The 22,086-nt window shown below is 42.6% G+C and overlaps 1 protein-coding gene and 1 long non-coding RNA gene across 2 annotated transcripts in view; one reads left to right on the top strand and one right to left on the bottom strand.

Moving 5' to 3' along the window:
* Nucleotides 1-8,377: 8,377 nt before the first annotated feature.
* Nucleotides 8,378-9,328, bottom strand: LOC308597588. Its single transcript, XR_014013063.1, has 2 exons — nucleotides 9,189-9,328; nucleotides 8,378-8,483 (listed from the first exon to the last, which is right to left on the bottom strand). It is a non-coding gene; the product is annotated as an uncharacterized lncRNA (long non-coding RNA).
* Nucleotides 9,329-9,443: 115 nt separating this feature from the next.
* RASA1 (RAS p21 protein activator 1) overlaps nucleotides 9,444-22,086 on the top strand; it is a 54,883-nt gene continuing 42,240 nt past the window's right edge. Inside the window, exon 1 of the mRNA XM_081213421.1 lies at nucleotides 9,444-9,877. Coding sequence (XP_081069547.1) covers nucleotides 9,450-9,877 — 428 coding nt within the window. The 5' untranslated portion in view covers nucleotides 9,444-9,449. The remainder of the gene's footprint in view (nucleotides 9,878-22,086) is intronic.

The raw sequence follows: 22,086 nt of genomic DNA, 5'->3' as shown, positions 1-22,086 counted from the left end.
TCTTGGACACAGGGAGGGAGAAAAGACTGGTGTTTTACAAGATGGGACATAACCTGTCAACTATAAAAAGCTACCATTAGGCATAAAGATATGCCTAAAAATGTTTCAATAATTGATATCTAGCTTCTTGAATTTATTAAAATATGAGCACTTTTTTTTTTGCTTGGGCCAGTGAATTGTTGCAGATCAGAAACTATCTCCTCTAAAACTTTCTAAATTTGCTACGTATTTCATTTATGTACTTGCCTTTGAAAGACTACGTCAGAGTAAAAGTTAGGAAACAATCTATAGTATATAACCAAATACAATTGGTATCGGTGGGATGCGGACTGTACCCTGATGTCACAATCCAGAGATCACTTCACCAAAGTTGCTACTTCAGCCCACAGTCCTGAGAATCACCATCACCACTTTGGGCTAGCGTTCAAACAGTTTTCAGCTTGTGGGATACATGGCTGGAAAATGCTTACCTCCAGTTTTAGGGAGGGGGAACCAAAACCCGAAAGGCATCCGCCTGCAATTGGTTCCTTCGAAAATATCCCAGTCTTTTTTTGTATTTAGATGTATCATCTGCACTGTATAATGTTCTTTTCAAAAGCTTGCTTAAGTAGTGTTAGCAATTGTTTCTTAAATGCATGCAAGTGGCTTGTGGAGAAACCAGGAATCCACTTTTATGATGAAATGAAGGTCATGCCCGCAACTTGAGTCTCTTTAAGATACATGATTCAACATTTCATTGTCTTAATCTCGTCTATCCTGCACATTCTACTGCCATTTCCTCATTTTTTTATCCTGAATGAATGGAGGGAGGGGAGAGAACATGTGCAAAAATTTGTTTGGTACAAAGGCCAGAAGTCTGTATTTTTAGGACCAGAAATAGCAGAATGGTCACATGTGTATAGTGTAGTGTGATTAAACCAGTAGTCAAGGAATTGTGCTTACACCCTAGAGACTTCAGTAAGAATCTTTTTCCACTTGAGCATTGAGAACACCAGGGACACAGCATATAACCAGGCTCTGTTTTCTTGGGATGGAGATTATAGGAGAATTATGGTGAGATAAGGTTTCTCTCTCTCTCTCTCTCTCTCTCTCTCTCTCTCTCTCTCTCTCTCTCTCTTTAACAACCAGGGTTGGGGCAGGAAGCTGCTTGAGATATCTGTCAGGCCAATACCTCTAATATACAACAGTACCATTACCTTGGCATCAACTTTCCATCTGTAAAGTGGGAATAGGGATGAGCCATCTCACAGGAATGCTATAAGGATTAATAAGATGTGGAATTTTGTTCTCCAATAAGGAATAAGAATCAGGGTAAAAGTATATACGGTAAGTTTTACTACTATAATGAAGGGTGGGTGGAAGGAGCAATAGAAAGGCTGTTTCCATCTCTTTGGTTTCCTTTCCACTTTTCACCATGCGCCTCCAGCAGTGGGGTTTTGTTGGTTTGCTTTTTGGGGTTTTTTATAACTACTCCACCACCCCTCCAAAGCAAAAGAAGATGAATAGAGATCAGCACCAGCTGCACTTGCCCCATGTAACAGTAACCGGAGACTCCAAATCTCTTCTAGGAAGTGGTCTGAAGTTCTCTACCTGGTCCAGTTTTGGACCGTGCTTGACTTGCTCTTAGTGGCATTCCTTTCACAGCCATAAATGAAGAGTGAAGTGTTTTCGGAGTATCTCAATGCCACTTTTGTCATTTATACATAATGAACAGCAATACATAATGTGGTAATGTTTATATTTTCAAGGGATTTTATAACTTGCATAAGTATTTTGATAAAACACTGAATTCTGAATACGAATGGAAGGATGCAATAGGCCCAAGCTGGCAAAGTCAGAAATCCAAGATGAAACACGAAGTATGTTTTTGGAATTGCAATTTAAATGTCAAGCGTAATTAATGTTATTTTTAAATGGTGAGACAGTTGCCTGCTATTAAAAGAATGTGCTGCCTCTGTGAGGTGCCAGTGAATTAGACACCATTTGAATCTCTCCTGTCTTTAATCAGTACAAAGGAATGTTGGGTCACAACACTTCGAAACAAAACACATTTGGCATCAGCTTTGTATCACAGCTCCCCATTTTGAGAAGACCTTCAGAAAGGAAGGAGGCGAGGGAGGGGAAAGCAAAAGGTTTGGAGCTGTTCAGCTGAGAGAAAAATTGAGCAAAAGGAAACATCACAGAGTTATATAAAACTATGCATGGCATGGAAAAAGTGGATAGAGAAACAAGCTTCCCCCACTATCATAATATTAGAACTTGCGGACATTTATGAAGCTGGATGTTGGAAGATTCAGGACAGACAAATTAAAGGACTTCTTCACACTGCACATAGACTATGGAATTCCCTCCCCAAAGAAGTGATGGCCACCAATGAATGGCTTTAAAAAGGATTGGACAAATTCATGGAGGTTAAGGCTACCAATGGCTGCTAAGGACAAGCTGAACCATTGGCTGGATCCAGCAGGTTGTTCTTGCTTTTAAAGTTGAGAGAAGTGGTAGTTGCTGGAATTATCTGTGCAGAACTTCTCCGGGAGCAAAACATATCAAGCTGATACAAGTCCAAGATTGTTTAAGAAGCAACATGTTTTGTTGTTCCCTCTCTAGAGAGCTCAGCCACACTTCAGTAGAACAGAAAACAGTGATGAGTGAGACAAATACAGGGTGGCATGGGTAATGATTCCTTCTTAAAGCCATACTCTGGTCAATACAGTGGTACCTCAGGTTAAGTACTTAATTCGTTCCAGAGGTCCATACTTAACCTGAAACTGTTCTTAACCTGAAGCACCACTTTAGCTAATGGGGCCTCCTGCTGCTGCCGAGCTGCCAGAGCACGATTTCTGTTCTCATCCTGAAGCAAAGTTCTTAACCTGAAGCACTATTTCTGGGTTAGCGGAGTCTGTAACCTGAAGCGTATGTAACCTGAAGCGTATGTAACCTGAGGTACCACTGTATGCCTCATCTGGCTGCTTGCTCCTCTTTGGGGAACTTGTGTGTTCCTGGAAACACAGACGGGAACACTCTAACACAAATGGCTGTAGCCAGTCTGGCCCACGAAATCGCAACTTCATGTGGGAGATAGGAAGTGAGAGAGGTAGGATACAGCGAAACATGAAGGAATCTAAATGGAGGACCGAGCATTGTGTTGAATGAAAAAGCGGAACTGGGGAGTCGAGCTAGAGCTATGTTTAGATATTATGGAGAAAGAGGTCAAATGTTGCTGCTATTTGATGGATTTTTAAAGATGTGTACAATTTCAAAATTCATTCTTCGTTCACACCGCACTTTAGGAATTATTTTATGCTGAAAAATACAGAATTGGGCATCAAATTAAAGAGAAAAATTGATGATGAATAATGGCAAACGTGGCTGTTACATACCAAAAACACTCAGTCTATCAGATACCATTATATATGCATGCATAGAAGTGTGTAGGGTGGAAAGAGCTTTTTGCAAAAGTATAATAAACGTTCCCACATGTCTCTTTATTTTCTGTTAATTGCTGTAATTTGACTCGTTCACAGATTTTCCTCCCCCTCTAGGAAACATGCACCATCTGCCCCGTTAGTCTGTTTTCTTGATATCATGCCCATTTAAGCCTTCCCAGTTTCTGTCTATTTTAAGTAAAACACTCATTAAGGACAGTCACAGCTGCAACAGAATGGCATTTGAAAGGAAGTATTCTCCTTTAACTTGTATGCCAAGAAAATAAGAATATCACCTTTGTCTGATAATTAAAATTCTCTTCTCTCCTGAATCTTATCTACCTTTATTTGTATTGCCCTGCATCCTACATAAGGTAAGCAACCACAAGTCCTTTAAAGCTTTTTTTTTTTAAATGGCAATAACAAGAAGCACATAAGGTATAGCGTGGTATTTGAATGTTTTATATTCCCTTTAGAAGGCTGCAGATTTAAAAGCCCCTTTTTATTTCCAGATTCCTGATATGGGAATACATATAGGTATTTCTGATTTGTTTTTCCTTGACAGTGCAAGCAAAGCTCTATACCATGGGTAGGCAAACTAAGGCCCGGGGGCCGGATCCAGCCCAATCACCTTCTAAATCTGGCCCGCAGACCGTCCAGGGAATCAGCGTGTTTTTACATGAGTAGAATGTGTCTTTTTATTTAAAATGCATCTCTGAGTTATTTGTGGGGCATGGGAATTCGTTCATTCCTCCCCCCCCAAAAAAATATAGTCTGGCCCCCCACAAAGTCTGAGGGACAGTGGACCGGCCCCCTGCTGAAAAAGTTTGCTGAACCCTGCTCTGTACAGTACTATATCCCAAACTGCTTTTGATCCCCTCCCCTCACTTTCAAAAGCAGTGTGTTATTTGACATGGGGAAAGACTTTTAAGAGAACTCTAAGGCAGATGGACCATGCTACAGTTATTTGGATCCTAGCCAATAGACTTGTGCATACTTGTTGAAGTTAATGCATGTATTTGTCATAATGTTAAGGAAATCATTTTATATTGTTTCAGTTTTTGAACAGCAGTATTCCAGCATAACCTACTTACCGGCATTTATTTTGCAAATTGCTGTGTTCATTGTATTTTTAGTGGTACATTCTCTTACTTTTCCAAAGTTCTCCCTGTAAAGTTTGTATTTAAAAGCTCATGGTATATTGTACCTTAAAATAGCATCTCATGAAGAATTCATTTCTTGCTATACAGTATTTTTACACTACCTGAATTGAGTCAAGCACTCTACATTATATATTGGAAGTCATGTGACAACAGCCATTTTGGATCTCTAGAGAACGGTAAATGGACCACAACTTAACTGTAACATAATTAATAACATCTCACAAGTGTTTAGTGCTTTGAAAGTTTAATGGTACCGTAGGGGTATGATTAAATATAATGGTATGTGCATTAATATTTTACACGCAACCAAAGGAAGAATCAAGAAAAACAAGCCTACAGGCAAATAATGCATCTTTGTAAATCAGAGTGGTTATATTGCTAACAATCAACGTACGGCTTAATAGGCAATATATTTTACTCATTCTAACAGCAGTTCTCAGAGCAGAATGGGCAAACAAGCTTAGTGTTAGTGACCACTGCCCCCCACCAAAAAAACCCCAAAAATGAAAAGTAGGGGAGACACACGCACACATATACATATATATCGTATGTATAGTGTGCATATCTTATATTTTACATATGTGTGTGTGTATGTATATATGTGTGCGTGTGTTTTCCCTACTTTTCATTTTTGGGGTTTTTTGGGTGTATATATGTATGTATGTATGTATGTATGTATGTATATATATATTCTCATGTGGAAAGCCAATGTAGCATTACACATGGAACATAAGTCTGCAACTTTTTAATTCATGCTCTGAGAAGAGATTTTATGTCGCTGATAGATGTGTGTGTGTGTGATATGGGCATGGACACATACCAAGCCTGTATCAGCATTTAACAGTATTTTCCAACACACCCATCTACCGTATCCCCCAAGTTATCTTTTACACTCCGCTGAATTTCAAAGGAGTGGAGAAGAGCTGCTACAGGAAAATGTCTTGATGAGTGACAATGTTAGGTGCCATGCTCATGGTCTTTTTGGTGCCAGATGAAGAAGACATGTTTCTACGACCAAGCCTTTTAAACTTCTGCTTTTCATCTGGGCCTCTCAATCTTATGTAAACATCCAAGTTTATGCCACTTTGTTTTGTATTACATTTTAAATTTGTACTTTTGGGGTACTCTACGTGACACCCATGGGTAACATGCTACCTTCAGATATCCTTTAGTGTTTGTTTGTTTTAACCTTGAGTAGCTTTGGGTTGATTGGAATGTGGAATGAAGGCATCAAGCAACCCCATTCGCCTTCTCCCAGAATGCCCTGGGGCTCTATGTAGGCTCAGTATTCTTCATTGGAAACAAAGAAGGCGGAAAAACTGGTGCATGGTCCTTGACATTCAGTTCCCTGCTGAAACCCTTCACAAAGGAAAATGGTTCCTGTTGCTGAATAGCAAGTTTGGAGGAGAGGAAGAAGGGTACCTTGACTACTGGGAGAAGGAATTATTTTCCTGGATGTTTCGTTTTAGGATGTGTATTACCTGCTTTTTTGACTTTGCTGGTTTGGGTTGAGGGTAGTTTACCTTTTGTTTGTTTCGGGGCTGTTACGGACATGTGTGTTTTGTGTTGCATGCTTTTTTGGGGAGAGTGAGCATCACCAGTTTTCTTCTGTAAAACACACATTTTGTGGTACCCACAATGGTTTCCAAATGTGCCCCTGGGCCCAGAAAAGCTTGGAGACCCCTGTTGCTATGTATTTTTTTTATTTTTGTGACCTATGGTATATTATTTTGTGTATATTATTGGGCTACCATATACGTTATAGAGTGAACATTTTTGTTTTATACTAGGTGGTGCTGGGTTTGTTGGAAAGAAAAGTGCGGCCAGCCAGTTAATATTTTACTTATTTAAAATATTTGTTAAACTGTTTTTCATCATAACAGGCTTTGCTGTGTGAATCAATAAATCATATTTTGCAACCAGGCTAAAGTTGGGAAGAAAGAGAGAAATGAGTTGGGTTGGTGCAAATTGGCTGATTGGAGAGGGGTAGGTGGCACTGGCAGTTTGGACATATCGGTGGTCCTGCACCATGCTGACCTTCACATTACTGACCAGAGTGAAATGACATCACTGTGGTGAAATGACATCACTGTGGCACCAATCTTGTCATTTGGGAGGCAATTCCATAAATGAGGTGCAAGAGCAGAAAAAATGACTTACTTGGTGCCACAGGATGTACCCTTTAGTAGACTGTGGCAGAACCAAGGGGGCCGGTGAATCAGTAAATAAATGCATCCACACTGTTGCCTGCCTGCCGATACCATACCTTTGCAGTTTACATGGTGTTTCTAAAATACATATTTTTTGATTCCTTTAAATTGCCTTAGGGGAAATAACTGAAAATGAAGACAGACACAATACCATCACCACTGTACTCAGAAAAAAACACAGTATTCATTCAAATGCTGTATATGTAACAATACCCTCTTCTTTTTAATGTGTGAACTCTGTTGAGACTGAAGAAACATAGTATATACCAACTTGTGTTGCATAATTTTTGCAGTGTAACCAGAATACTAGATGAATTTGAAATTTGCCAACCTACAAATTTTATTTGCCTGATCCTCCTTCCTGCAAAATCTGCTACTGCTCTTATAAATTGACAGTTATTTTGTTTACTAAGCAGGGCAACAGTTAATCTACTGCGACATCTGTCATAAAATCTAACACTATCTAGGTCAGACAGCATCTAACACATCAAAAGGAGACAGGAAAGAAAGAAGCATGTTGCTGTATTGTGACTGTCCAGCTTCTTCAGTTGCCCTTTCTTTTAGCACTACAGTTTGCATGTGTGGAGACTGGCCCATGCTTTTCTTTATACAACTGTACTAGTTATGTACTTAGGAGGCCGGAGTAGAAAAAAAATAAACGTGTTTGAAGTCACAATATTTCCCTTGCAAAGTTGAATATTACATGTAATGTTTCAAGGTGCTGTATATCAACAAAGCTAAAAGTACTCAGATTATGAGTCTACTGCGCTACCAGTGCAGAATAAACTGCATATTTATCCATCTGCAAACACACACAGATAGAATTTTCAGAGTACAAATTTCATCCCCATGCTTGTACCAAAACACTAATATGCCAGGCGTTTTCAACTCAGTACTTTTCCTCCGTTCATGTAAATTTACAAATAACCATCAAATTAACCCAAATGGAGAAAATAATTCATCTTCTAGGTACAAGAACAAGTTCTACAGTGCTTCAGATTTGTGTCTCCCTCCATTATTTCTCAATTTTCTTTGTTCATGCCCAATTAACTTTTTAATTGTTATACGAAGTCATAATTTAATCCTGAGTATAACACAGGTTTTGTTATTCTTGTTAAGCTTTAACGTTTCCTATAAATTATTCTTTTCTTGTGCAATTATTCCAATAGACCAAAAATCTAATCTCCCAACCCTGCCCTATTTTGAAGAGTTGCATGTTTGGCAGTTCTGTTTGCGGTTTTGGAATCATATTCCTCTTTCTTTATTTATCTATGCACAAAATATATTGAGGAAATGCCATTGCTTAGCAATGACAGGGTGCTTCTGGAATGAAATACCACTTTCCACCCCAATTTGCTGATCATAAATATGAATTAAAAATTCAAGGTGTGGCATTTGGAGTAGTTTCTGAGTAGAGATAAAAGAAAAGAAGGCCTTTAAATACTTTCAGTCTGAAGATACATGAATGAAATAAGCATCATAAAACAGCGCCCAGTGCAAATCAACCTCAAGAATACTATTTGAGAGCACTAATTAAATCTAGTAAACAATAATGCTAGGTAATAGCACAATGGCCATCTAAACTCCAATAAAGTTATTTATTCATGGATGTTGATGTATAACGATAGACTCGGAGGCACTTGAGATGATATCGGTTCGAATACTTGGAGATGCTGTTGACTTTCCTAGCAGCAAAAAAACAGAAAACAACACACAGTAAGAAAAGAATCTTGTGATACCTTTTTTAAAAAAAGAGTTTGACAAACAACAACTGCGGGACGCAGTTTTGCGTACTCTAGTCTGCTTCATGCATCCATGTGCTGGCGGGCTCGACTCCATGAAAGCTGATGCCTACAAAGTCTTTTTCAGGCTGCATCTACTACTGCCAGCAAGTTTAAATGGGAGCAAACCCCTCTGAGCGCAACAGGAGTAAACTTCGGAATAGACGCGCGCAGAGGGTCGCGCAGCCGAGTCCCTCCGCCTCTTTCGCAAACGTGTGCTGAGTTCCGGGGCCGTCAAGGAGCCCTGGCAGCACTGCAATGTGTGTGTGTGTGTCATAAGAACAGGCACCACCCTCGGTCGCCCTCCTGGCACACAAGGCAGAGCGCGAGGGAAGAAGAGAGCGCTACCTTGCCGAGCCGCCTCCTTCCAAAGAGCCTTCGCTTGCGGAAAGCGGCCAGCACCTTCACTGGAGGGACAGGCGCGCATGCGCTTTCCGAAGAGGCGGCGGCGGCGGCGGCCGTGAGGAGGGGGGAGTTAGCGGGTGGGGGGTAAAGCGAGACGGCGGCGACAGTGGCAGCCGAGGAACAAGGGAGGCGCTGCCCCCGCCCACCGGGCGAGCGCGTGCGAAGCCGTTCAGGAGGGGACGAAACGCCGCGCCGGGTGTTTACCTCAGCGCACCAGGACTGACTGAGCGGGCGGCGAGGTCTTTGGGCGGGCACTCCCATTGTTCCCATTCAGCGCCTAAAGAGGCGGCGGCGGCGGCTTTTCCTGAAGCTCCTCCCCGCGGAGGTAGAAGGAGGCCGTTGGTCCGTCGTCCGCCCCCCCCCCTCCCGCCGCCTCTCTCCCCCTCTGTCCCTTTGTCGCCTCCTCCCGGCCGCGCGCTGCCTCAGCAGCAGGGGCGGGGAAGGGGTGGGGCGAGCCGGAGCAGCATGATGGCGGCGGCCGAAGCGGGTGGCGAAGAGGGCGGCTCGGGAGCGGCCGGAGAGCCCAGCGGGCATTGCCCTCCCGCCGCCGCTGCCGCCGCCGCCTCTCGGAGCAACAAGAGCGCCGCCGCCGCTTTCCTGGGCAGCTCGGGCCCAAGCGGCGCCTGCCCCGCGGCGTCGCTCCCCTCGGTGGGCTCCAGGCCTGCCCCTCCTGCGGAGATGTCCAAGGGCCTGTCTCCGCCGGCGGCGATCCCGCTCCTGGAGGGCGGCGGCGGGGGTACCGCTGCCGGCGGTTTCCCTCCGCTGCCGCCGCCCCCGCAGCCGCCGCTTCCGGCCGGAGGGCTGAGCACAGTGGACGAAGGCGACTCGCTGGACGGGCCCGAGTACGAGGAGGAGGAGGTGGCCATCCCGCTGAACGCGCCCCCCACGAACCAGTGAGTAGCGCCTTCTGGTCTCCTTCTTCGCCTCTCTCTCTTTTCCCCAACCCGATCCCCTTTCTCTCTCCCCCCCCCCCCAAATCCCAGGAATGGGGATCCGGCTGATTCAGCCCCGGCACCGCACCCAGTTGTGAAGTCGGCGTTGGTGCGTGTGTGTCAAACTCCGGGCAACTCCTGAAAGTTTCCCTGTTGCGCCCGCCTCTTTTCCTCCTCCCGCATCCCCTTCGAAGCAGCCTCCTCGGTTGGCTTAGTCAGCTGCCTGCTTTCTGCTTGGAAAAACTGAGAACTTCGGACTAAAAAAACCCTTTCCCTTCTCCCTAAAATAAATGCTAATAATCGACTCGCCACCAAATATGGAGGCTGTCCTTCAGAGCCCTCGAAAGCAGTGCTTTTCTGCGTGAAAAAATGAAAAGGTGCCAGTACTCGCCATGAAGTTGTTACAGCAAGTGCCAGATTTCTAACCAGTGCTTTTTTTCTAGGAAAAAAGGCTACTGTATTGCATACCCTTGAGTACCCCTAGAAAAAAGGCACTGCTCAAAAGTGCCCCTAAGTGCACATTTCCCAAAAGTGTGGCCATATTTTTCACAACCATTTTCTCTTGTTCGATTATCTTCATCCCCGCTCCCCATCTTTAATCTTGACCCCTTTCCGTTTCTTTTTACCTTGCCAGGTACAGTGGTACCTTGGTTCCGAAACGGCTTAGTTGTCGAACAAATCAGCTCCCGAATGCCGCAAACCCGGAAGTAAGTGTTCCGGTTTGTGAACGTTTTTCAGTAGCCAAACCTACAGCCAATCGGAAGCTGTGCCTTGGTTTTCTAACAGTTTCGGGAGTCGAACCAAGGTACCACTGTACTCCTTTATTTGCAGCTATAGAAAATATTCATACCCTTCTATCCTTTAGTACATAGGAAGGTGCTTCTGCTTAGGAGCAAGTTACCATGGCTTCCTGGCTTTCTAAGCCCTATCTGGAGATGCTAGCAATTGAATCCAGGACCTCCTGCACACAAAGCATTGTCATTGAGCTTCCTAGTTATGGCAGAGAGAGCCTCTTTGCAGATGCTTATATATGTTAGAAGAAGAAGTTGTAGCTATCAAAATTCCTAATTTGACATAACTGTCAGAGGTAAAGGAATGCTGTCATATTTTGTATTTCTGTGGTCACCCTTTTTGCTTTCTCTGAATGTCCTTTTAAAAGGCATTAAAAATAGTGCTGATGCCATTGGCACAGACTATCATGACACAGCCTGTCTTTTCAGACACTTTTTACTCAGATAAAAGCTGAAGTCCACAATATATACATAGGAGGTGTGTGTTTGAAAATAAATGAAAGGGAAATATCAACATACAGTGGTACCTCGGGTTACAGATGCTTCAGGTTACAGATGCTTCAGGTTACAGACACCGCTAACCCAGAAATAGTACCTTGGGTTAAGAACTTTGCTTTAGGATGAGAACAGAAATCGCGCGGCAGCGGGAGGCCCCATTAGCTAAAGTGGTGCTTCAGGTTAAGAACAGTTTCAGGTTAAGAACGGACCTCCGGAACGAATTAAGTTCTTAACCCAAGGTATTCTAAATATGCACACTGAAGATAAATTTTGTATGGGTTAGTTTTAACACCCTACAATAAGTCTTTGACCAGTTCTTCCGAATCCACAGGTGGGTTGCAGCAAAGCTATTACTGCCATTTAACCCTCAGCCAAGCCTCCTCACATTGGCCTGGTCTTCTCCAGCCTTGCTCTCACCTTCCCACTCCCTGGGGGAACATACTGTTTAGCTTGGAAGGGGGCTATTCATCTTATTTCTGTAATTTCACTGAATCACAGAGATTTGTGAGAGCAGTGGCAGTCTTTGAGGTTTAAAATTTCAGCAGTGCCCGGTGTGATGTCTAAATTTGGCACCACTCACACACTCAAACACACACTCCAACACACAAACACTCCAGTCTGGAAAGGAATTCCTGTTTCTACCGTTGTATTGCTGGATTTCTTGAGGAATTTACTCTAGTAGTAAGGCTTCTTGGGTTCAACCATGGCAGGGCTTTTCTTTTTACTCCCATGTTAAAGTGCATGACATGAATAGGGATTGTACTGTTGCCACTTGCAACCCAATTCTTCCTGTGCTCTTCTTTGGGAGTAACTTTCCCTGGGTTCAGCCATGGACGGAGCTTTACTCTCAAGTAAGTGTGCACAAGACTGCAGTTTAATATTCAGTACTGATTTGGAATGCAATTTAGTTTTATTTAATTGCTTTTTTAAAGGAATTGTAAAATGCCAAGATTTTGCAAACTAAAAGGAATAAACTTTCTTTTTTTGGAAGTACAACTATATGTTACTTTAGTGTGGGAGAATCTGAAGAGTAGTTTCTTCAAACATCGTCATCCTACAAAGGGGCAACAGAAAACAGCTGCTGCCTCTATTGGGCTCTGGGGATGATGAATTTTTCCAAGAATTTTTGTTCATTTTTATTTCAGCAGGTTGCCATTAGAAGGGGGCAAGAGCACAGAGGGGTGAATTAAAGTGTAGAGAGGGTGACACAAGTTGGAAGAAAGGGAGCAGAGTGAAAAGGAATGTGAGATGAAGACAGAAAGGTATTACTAGCAAGTTAAAGTAGAATAAGGTGAGAAAAAGAATGGGTAGAAATGCAAGAAGGAAGGGAGAGAAAAGGGTAGCAGCGAGTCACAGAAATGGAAAGGAGGTGGTGAAAGTTATAGGAAGTGATAGAAAGGCATAGATGGTGATGATGACCTGCCCTCTTGCTCAGTTTCAACCACAAGCTTCACTGAAGAGAAAACCACCGGAAATCAAAGAGGATACAACTACTAAAAGAGTTCAAAAGTTTTACCAATAATACATGAAATAATGGTTCGCTTGTATTGAAAAAATATTATTCCAATGCTGTTTTTTGTTGTATCTAATATATGGTGAGGCGCTAACACTGTTAAGTTTAAATCAACAGTGGGTCCCATGCTCCTGGTTGGGAATCGGACGTAGGTCTCAGGCCTGGACTGGTTGGAGACCACTGCCTTACATTATTCAGAAGGATGTTTAAAATATGTAACAGTCATAGTAATACAGACTTACAGTAGAATAGAGATTTCAGTATGTTTTAGGCTGCAATCCTACTTATGTGGAAGGACGTCTCATCTCATTAAATTTGTTGGGATATGTTTCTGAGAAAAGGTGCATAAGATCAGTCTGTACATGAATTATTTTAATGCCAGCAGACAAGCATTTGATTTTATGAGTCTTCTTGCTCTTTCCAAGATTCACAGGGTAAATTGATTTTCATATGTTTTTCTTCATAGAGTTGTAGCTATAGAAAAGGTTAGTGCTGGTATGCAAAATCTGACTTTTTTAAGGGGAAAAAGTGGTTTGGAGCAAGTAGGAACCTTATCTATTCATGACCCTTGCCAAAAATTGTGGCTGCCAATTCATCCCTGTCTTCTTTCCCGTCTTGGAAGATGGAGATTGCTCAACTGCAACCGTGGAAGCTCTGCCTTGCTATTGTAGAGGGTGGGGAAGAGAAGCAGTGAGCATTCTGGTTTCAGTAACTGCTTGCTGAAGTCCCTAAAGGCTCCACCATGGAGCAGTGACTGAAGATGCCCCACTACCTTTCTTTCAGCTGAAGAATGTATGCTTTAGCCCACGGGTAGGCAGACTAATGCCTGGGGTCTAGATTCAGCCCAATCGCCTTCTAAATGCGGCCCGCGGACAGTCTGGGAATCAGTGTGTTTTTACATGAGTAGAATGTGTCCTTTTATTTAAAATGCATCTCTGGGTTATTTGTGGGGAATAGGAATTCGTTCATTATTATTTTTTCCAAAATATAATCCGGCCCCCCACAAGGTCTGAGGGACAGTGGACCGGCCCCCTGCTGAAAAAGTTTGCTAACCCCTGCTTTAGCCAGTGGTATGCTGCTGTATTTAGAGTGCTGACAAGCAGTAACTGAAGAACCTTCTGTTTCACTTTCCATGTGTCTGATGTCAGCACGCCCTCCATGGCCCTGAACACATTTTTGAGAGGGTGTGTGACCAGGCAGCTTCCCCAGCATCTACTTCATTGGAGCCTGGCTCTCGCCCAGCCACAGCTCTGATCCCAGGCCAGTCTGACCCAGGGGCGGAGTTGAGGAGAGGCAGCATAAGCTGCGTTGCCTCTCTCCTGTACAGGGCTGTGCGTGTCCAGCCACAGCTCTGCTCCTGGGTCAGGTCTGACCTGAGAGAAGGAGGAGAGTCGCGGCAGCATTGCAGCCCCTTTCCTCGGCTGGGCAGTGCCACACGAGGATGCTGCCATGGCGCAAAAAATTGTGGGCGCCCAGCCCCTTCATGGGGAATGTTGTGGTGGCTGGAGCACCCAGGGCCCGCCCACATCCAATGCCTATGGTAGTAGGTGATTCTGTGGCAATCAGGAGGGCAGTCTGGCTGGAGTAGGCTCTGGTGACATTTTTGCCTGTCCTTTTTGCTCTGTTTTACCGGTATATCCCATGGGGTGCTTAGTGGTAGTGGTAGATTGCCCTTTGTGGTGTGGGGGAAAACAATCTGCATTTTTCCACAAAGAGACAGGAGTGCAGTTCTATATACTGTACTGTCGTTTACTGCATAGAGGAAGTCTGCTAACTAGTTTTCTGTGTTCTTTTCCTGCTGTCACTTCTGGTAGCATTTTGCTACAATCTGTACAGTGGTGCCCTGCAAGACGAATGCCTCGCAAGACGAAAAACTCGCTAGACGAAAGGGTTTTGCGGTTTTTGAGCTGCTTCGCAAGACGAATTTCCCTATGGGCTTGCTTCGCAAGACGAAAACATCTTGTGTTTTTTGCAAGTTTGTTTCCTTTTTCTTAACACCCTTAATACAGTTGCGACTTGACTTCGAGGAGCAACTCATAGAACGCGGTGTGGTAGCCTTTTTTGCGGTTTTTGGTGATTTTTGAAGCTTTTCCAAAACTTTTCCGACACCGTGCTTCGCAAGACGGAAAATTCACTAGACGAAAAAACTCGCGGAACAAATTAATTTCGTCTTGCGAGGCACCACTGTATATGTTATTTGCACCATGATGCATGCTAGATCAATGGATTGAAAGTGCTGGTATATAAATTTCTAACCTTGTTAGGCAAAACTCTCAAAGCAGTTTACGAGGGTCTTGCAGAAGGGCCTTAGATGCTGAATTTAATGTCTGGGCACGTATATGTGCGGGGTGGTGATCCTTTAGGTACTTGGTACCAAGATGTTTTAAAGAGATGCTTCATATGCTTTTTTCTTTTCCACAGTTTTGTAATGGTTTTAGAGTAATCCATACAAACTAGAATAAATATTTATGGAACTGTGTGGTTTTGATTTAGAGTTGGTCCTTCAACCAGATATTTACCGTACTGGAATCTAATAAAACATATGAAGCAGGTATTTGAGATCTGTTAGGATTATGTTTTGAAGTTTTCTCTGCCCTAGAATTTTAGGACAGTGGGTGTTTGTAACATATTGTCTGCTTTGGCCCCAGCAAAGTAAAACCCAACATGGTTTTACATGGGGAAACTCTATTCTTTGAGTGCTCTGAACTAAACCGATTATACAACTGCTTTTGTTGCTTCTTGACAGTTTCAGTTACCAGTAAGATATCATAGTTTGTACCCTTGAGTGGAATGAGATATTCAATCACAACAGCCCTGGAAAGAAAGAAAAAGAAATTCTGGGAGGCAGATTAGCAATAGTCCTGTTGCCTTTGAGGATCATGCATGAAATAAAACCTTATACAAAACATGCATGGTGTTGTACTGCTTCTGAGTAGTCATTGCTTGGGGAATTAATATTATACCATAGATATACTTCATCCAAACCATAGTTTGACCATCAAATCTGATCCTTGGACTTGCATGCTGATTCCTTCCCTCACAAACTGCAGCTTGCCCACTTCGGATGTAGCAATAAACTGGCTGCCGCAGATCAGAAACCTGGGAAGGGAATTAGCTTGTGAGTCTCTGCCCCCCTTGTACACTTTAGTTCCCATTCCAGTACACTGAGCACAAGGACAAGAATATATCTGTTTGCAAAACAAATGGGAAGTAATTGGACAAACAAATATTTGAAAATAATATTTAAAGTGGTGTTTCAACTTCTTTGTTTAAATGCCCTTCCTCACCTGCCTAGGGCATGCCACTGCTTGCTAACATCCTTCAGAAGTAATTTAGTGAGGAAGAAATGAAGGCTGCTCAGCAAGAACTGAAGATTTTCAAATACTGTATGCACTGTTTACTTTTGTGAATACATTTTAACTTGATGGCTATTAATCTTTTTCTTTTCTTTTTTGAGATATTTAAATCTTTTGGTACCTTCTGAAAACTTATTTATTCTCCCAAGCCTTTGCTGTCAGTTAATACCAGTCTTTACTTAATTTGTTTGCTTTGGATTTTACTGTTTGTTGTTGTTTTTTATTGCATAGGTGTTGATTTTACTGTAATTTTGGTGTACAGCACTTCAATTTTTAAGTGAAAAGTGGTATAAAAACATTTAAAAATAAACCTTTGATGTAAATTGACTATGCCCTTCCTCAGTAGTTGCTGTGTTTAAAATTATGGTGTTAAATGTAGAATGTTTTATTGCAGTACCAGGAGAAGGCAGCTGTTGGTTACTATATCAAACCTGCAGAACTCCTTCTGACCCTTCCTGCATATTTCTTTCTTTCTTGTATATCCTGTTCTTGATGACCATTGGTTATGTTACTATATTATGAATTGGGAATCGTTACTGCTGACTCAGTAGTTCTTTCCCAGTCCTGCTTTCCAGAGCAACGTGAGAAAAAAACAGTAGGCAAGCTCATGTATGCTAATGAAACAGGAAATCTGCTGTACTTTCTGGACATTGGAAATACTGTAGGAAGCCCTAAAAAATAGGAGTTTGTGTCTGGCTAACTAGTACTCAGAATAGAGCTTGAAATCAATCAACTATTGATTTCAGTGAGTCTACTCAGAATATGACTTAATTGCATATAACTCAGAGCCTCTTTGTGTAAACAGTTTCCATAATTCCTAACCATTGGCTATGATGGCTGGGGCTTATTGAAATTATAGTTCAGAACAGCTGGAGGGCACCAGGTTTGTGAAAGCTGGTTAAGATTCTGTCTCTTCCCTTCCGCCCCCCCCCCCCCCGATTAGTTGTTGGATTCTTCTTGTGCAGAGGATTTGATTAATCATTACTACAAACCAAACAACATCTATTCAGTTATTGAACTTGCATATTCCTCATGTGGGTCCCCATCACATCTTTTTCTTCAAGCAGTGGAACTGCTAATAACACCTGTGTCTGTCTGGTGTGTAACTAGACTTGTCGCATAACAGGTCTAGCTAATTCAGATAGTGGGTGTGTTAGAATACCTACAATGTTGTAAATATTTAAAGGTAGTTGGAATATGATATAATCAAGACACTAATGATAGGCTTTTTAAAACAATCTACATAAAGGGATAATTGACATTTTCCCAATGGCTCTCATGTCATCCAAACTAATAATGCTGTGGGGCAGAGATTTCTTGATTCCAGGCAAAATGCCATGCTTCTGGGGACATCTGGCCGACAACAGGAGACACTGTACTGGCTTCCCATCTTCTACTGAACCCAGGATCAAGGTTCTTGTATTGATTTACAAAGCCTGGAACATAGGTCCTGAACCCTTATGTTCCAGCTCAGTCACTGAGATAGTCTCCCAGGGTGTTGCTTGTGATCCCCTGAGTTGGCAAGCTCATTTGACAACAATAAGGAACCTAGCCTTTAGTTTCATCAACCCATTAATGTGGCTTAACAGAGATTCTAACAGAGATTCAACAGGTGCCTCCTGTTTCAATTTTTTAAACACCTGCTGAATACTTACCTATTCCATTAGGCTTATGCAAGCAATGAACAGTACATTACAGAATAGTTATCTGACTTCTAATTTTAACATTTTCATTATATGGTTTTATGTACACTTGTGAACCATGATATTATCTTTATGAATTAGTGATATATAAGTATTTTTATAAATTAAAAAAGTTACAATATAGGAGTATTCTGGTTGATACATGTGCATACATGGGTACAGGCAATATGCAAAACAAAAGTTAACTTTTTAGAAGGTGAGGTTCAAATACTGTTTCAATATGAAACCCAAAGTATTCATTAGAAGAAGAATAAATGAAAAGTGTTTATACTTGGAACATGATGTTAATATTTATCTTGTGAGCCAAAGCTAAGCATCCCAGAGAAAACTTTGAGGGCTTGTTGATCACATCACCAGAATGATGCTTAGAGCACACATACAGTGTGTGTGTGTGTGAGAGAGAGAGAGAGAGAGAGATTTTTTTCCCCCTCCTCTGGAAGGAGAAGGGTAAAGGTAGCAGAAAGTCATCCAGAAACCAGCAGGCGTATAACTACTTAAAGCAAGCTAACATGCTAGTGCAAGTCTGGGTTTATTGTGTAATGCCAGAGTCAGTAAAATTTATCTTAACTATTAACTTGATCAAAGCATATTAAGATGATTTTTATGTGCTATTTAAAGGTACATAAACATTAGAGTGAAAATGTGCTGAGAAGGTTGAAGAAATATGCTACATATAGAATAAAACAGTAAGGTGTTATTTCTAAATATTGAAATAAATATTGAAACTTTCTTTAAAAAAACAACTAGTTTTATTGATACATTATTGATATTTTTACTCTTAATACTGCCATGTTGTTGTTATTTATTAAATTTGTATACCGCCCATCTGAAGAACACAGGGCAGTTAACAACATAAAAATACTAAATGAAAACACAAAATACACAATAAAAGAGAAAGCAAAAACCCCACTACCACAAGCACATTAAAAAGGCAATAGAATGGTTGAAGAGAAATGTTTTCCCCAGGTGCCTAAAGATATGTAATGAAGGCTCCAGGCAAGCCTCCCTGGGGAGAGCATTGCATAAACAGGGAGCCACCATAGAAACGGCCCATTCTCGTCTTGCCATCCTCCAGACCTCTTGTGGAGGAGGCACACAAAGAAGGGCCTCAGATGATGATTGCAGGGTCCAGATTGCTTGGGAGTTGTGGTCCTCAGCCTTTTAAAGCAGAGTTCAAACTTAGCCAGGCGCATTTTGCACCTGACTATTGGCCACTTGTGACCGAGTAAAGATGCCTGGGCGCCACGATGCGCTTGCCATCCCTGCTCTCTGGAGGTGCATGCCTGGGGATTGTTGGATCTTGACTGTTTTCATAAGCTAATACAGTGGTACCTTGGGTTAAGTACTTAATTCGTTCTGGAGGTCCGTACTTAACCTGAAACTGTTCTTAACCTGAAGCACCACCTTAGCTAATGGGGCCTCCTGCTGCCGCCGCGCCGCTGGAGCACGATTTCGGTTCTCATCCTGAAGCAAAGTTCTTAACCTGAAGCACTATTTCTGGGTTAGCGGAGGCTGTAACCTGAAGCGTATGTAACCTGAAGTGTATGTAACCCGAGGTACCACTGTATCACATCCTATAGAATTCTGTTAGTTACTGTATTTTTCGCTCTATAACACGCACCAGACCATAACACGCACATAGTTTTTAGAGGAGGAAAACAAGAAAAAAAATATTCTAAACGAAACAGTGGATATATGATTTTTGTGGTTCATGCTGTGGCCACAGACATGTGATCTAACAGTGAGTTTGGAGTAGCCCAATGCAAAAATCCTGAGGATCCATGTGGATCCATGCTTTGTAACCACGTTTTTGCACCACCCCAGGCAACAGCAGGTGCATGTTTTTTTGGTGCAAGATGTAGCCATGGACATGCTATGTGATCTGATGGTGAATTTGGGGTGACCCAGTGCAAAAATCCTGAGAATCCTGAGGGGTGTGTGGAGAAGGATGCTGCTAATAATGCAGAAGAGGAGTTTAAGGGGAGAAGGAACACGCGTGGGGTGTGTGGAGAAGGATGCTGCTAATAATGCAGAAGAGGGGTTTAAGGGAAGAAGAAGCATGCATGGGGTGGGTGGAGAAGGATGCTGCTAATAATGAAGAAGAGGGGTATAAGGGGAGAAAGCTCCTCTCCCCTCCCGCTTTGCTCCTTTAAAGAAGCAGGTTCTCTGTCCCTCTCCTCCCCACTCAGCGGCTCTTCTCCCGCTTTGCTGTTTCAAAGCGAGCCACGGAGGAGGGAAGGAAGGGGAACCATGGATCCTCTGCTCGCGACTGCAGCAGATCCCCTCCGCCACCCGCAGGCATTCGCTCCATAACACGCACAGACATTTCCCCTTACTTTCTAGGAGGAAAAAAGTGAGTGTTATGGTGCAAAAAATACGGTATATTTTATATTCACAAGCAGAATGAATTTTAGGGACCAAAATGCTTTTTCTGTGCAGCCTGAGTAGGAGCAGTGAACAACATTATAGTTAATTGTTGTTGCTTGTCTTCACCTACCCCACCTACTGCCCTGCTCACAGTTGTGAAGAATTTTCTTACATTATGAATGCTCTGTGTCACCATTAAGAAAAAGACGTAGGGATAGGCCAGTATATATGTGGATTGTCCTTAAGATAGTGACTTTTCTTATTTAAGGTCTCAGGGTTCTTAATTCTTAACCAAGCTCAAGGTTGTCTGAACTAGCCAGGTGTTTAACTGATAATCAACCACAGTCAGTCTGTCATTTGAAAAATAAGAGTTTAGAGCCGACTTGCCCCAAAATGGCAACTAGACGTTCTGTTTTGATGACTGTAACCTTGGTTCAAGAAGCCATTTGGCCCCTGGATTATATATTTGGCTTTCTAACACTGTTTTAAAGACTTTATAGGTCAAAACCAGCACTTTGAATTGGGCCCCGAAACTAATTGGCAGCCAGGCCAGGGTTGGCCTTATATGCTCAAAGGGAGCATCTTTTCACCTCACTTTGTACCAGATTTTCTGTGAAAGAAAAACGGGTGCAAGTCTTTTCTGCTTCTTCAAAGCTCAGCATAAAAGATGAGGTTGTAGCTTCCATCCCTCAAGTTATTTACATGGAGCTGAGACTGTGGGAAGGAGAATAGTTCTTAGCTACATGACGTAGTAAGAGAACTTCCAGAAAACTAATAGTGTCAGTCCAGAGTTGGGTTTTTCTATGCTAGGTTTCCATTGCGAACATCTACTGTATGTGGATTTCCCAGAAAAATTTCTACAAAGTTGTTCTCTGCCCTTAAATTAAGATCTGTTGTAGCATGTTTATTTGACATATTTAATAATAAAAAGTATTCTATATTTTATGTAAGGGACGCGGGTGGCGCTGTGGGTAAAACCTCAGTGCCTAGGACTTAGAATCATAGAATCATAGAGTTGGAAGAGACCACAAGGGCCATCGAGTCCAACCCCCTGCCAAGCAGGAAACCCCATCAGAGCACTCCTGACATATGGTTGTCAAGCCTCTGCTTAAAGACCTCCAAAGAAGGAGACTCCACCACACTCCTTGGCAGCAAATTCCACTGTCGAACAGCTCTTACTGTCAGGAAGTTCTTCCTAATGTTTAGGTGGAATCTTCTTTCTTGTAGTTTGGATCCATTGCTCCGTGTCCGCTTCTCTGGAGCAGCAGAAAACAACCTTTCTCCCTCCTCTATGTGACATCCTTTTATATATTTGAACATGGCTATCATATCACCCCTTAACCTCCTCTTCTCCAGGCTAAACATGCCCAGCTCCCTTAGCCGTTCCTCATAAGGCATCGTTTCCAGGCCTTTGACCATTTTGGTTGCCCTCCTCTGGACACGTTCCAGTTTGTCAGTGTCCTTCTTGAATTGTGGTGCCCAGAACTGGAATTGTGGTGCCCAGAACTTGCTGATCGCATGGTCGGCGGTTCAAATCCCTGCGGCGGGGTGAGCTCCCGTCGTTCGGTCCCAGCTCCTGCCCACCTAGCAGTTCAAAACCACCCTTAAGTGCAAGTAGATAAATAGGTACCGCTTTATAGCAGGAAGGTAAACGGCGTTTTTGTGTGCTGCGCTGGTTCTGGCTCGCCAGCTGCAGCTTCGTCACGCTGGCCACATGACCTGGAAGTGTCTTCGGACAGCGCCGGCTCACGGCCTCTTGAGCGAGATGAGCACGCAACCCTAGAGTCGGACACGACTGGCCCATATGGGCAGGGGTACATTTACCTTTACCTTTATATTTTATGTGCCGTATATATTAAATAATTATTCTAACAGCCAAAAATAATTGAAATTGAAGTAGTGTGGTTTTTAATGATTTCAAAGTTTTATTTATAAATTACTT

This window comes from Podarcis bocagei (assembly GCF_964188305.1).
Source record: "Podarcis bocagei genome assembly, chromosome: 11".
Lineage (NCBI taxonomy): Eukaryota > Metazoa > Chordata > Lepidosauria > Squamata > Lacertidae > Podarcis > Podarcis bocagei.
This window is presented reverse-complemented; position numbering and strand designations above follow the sequence as displayed.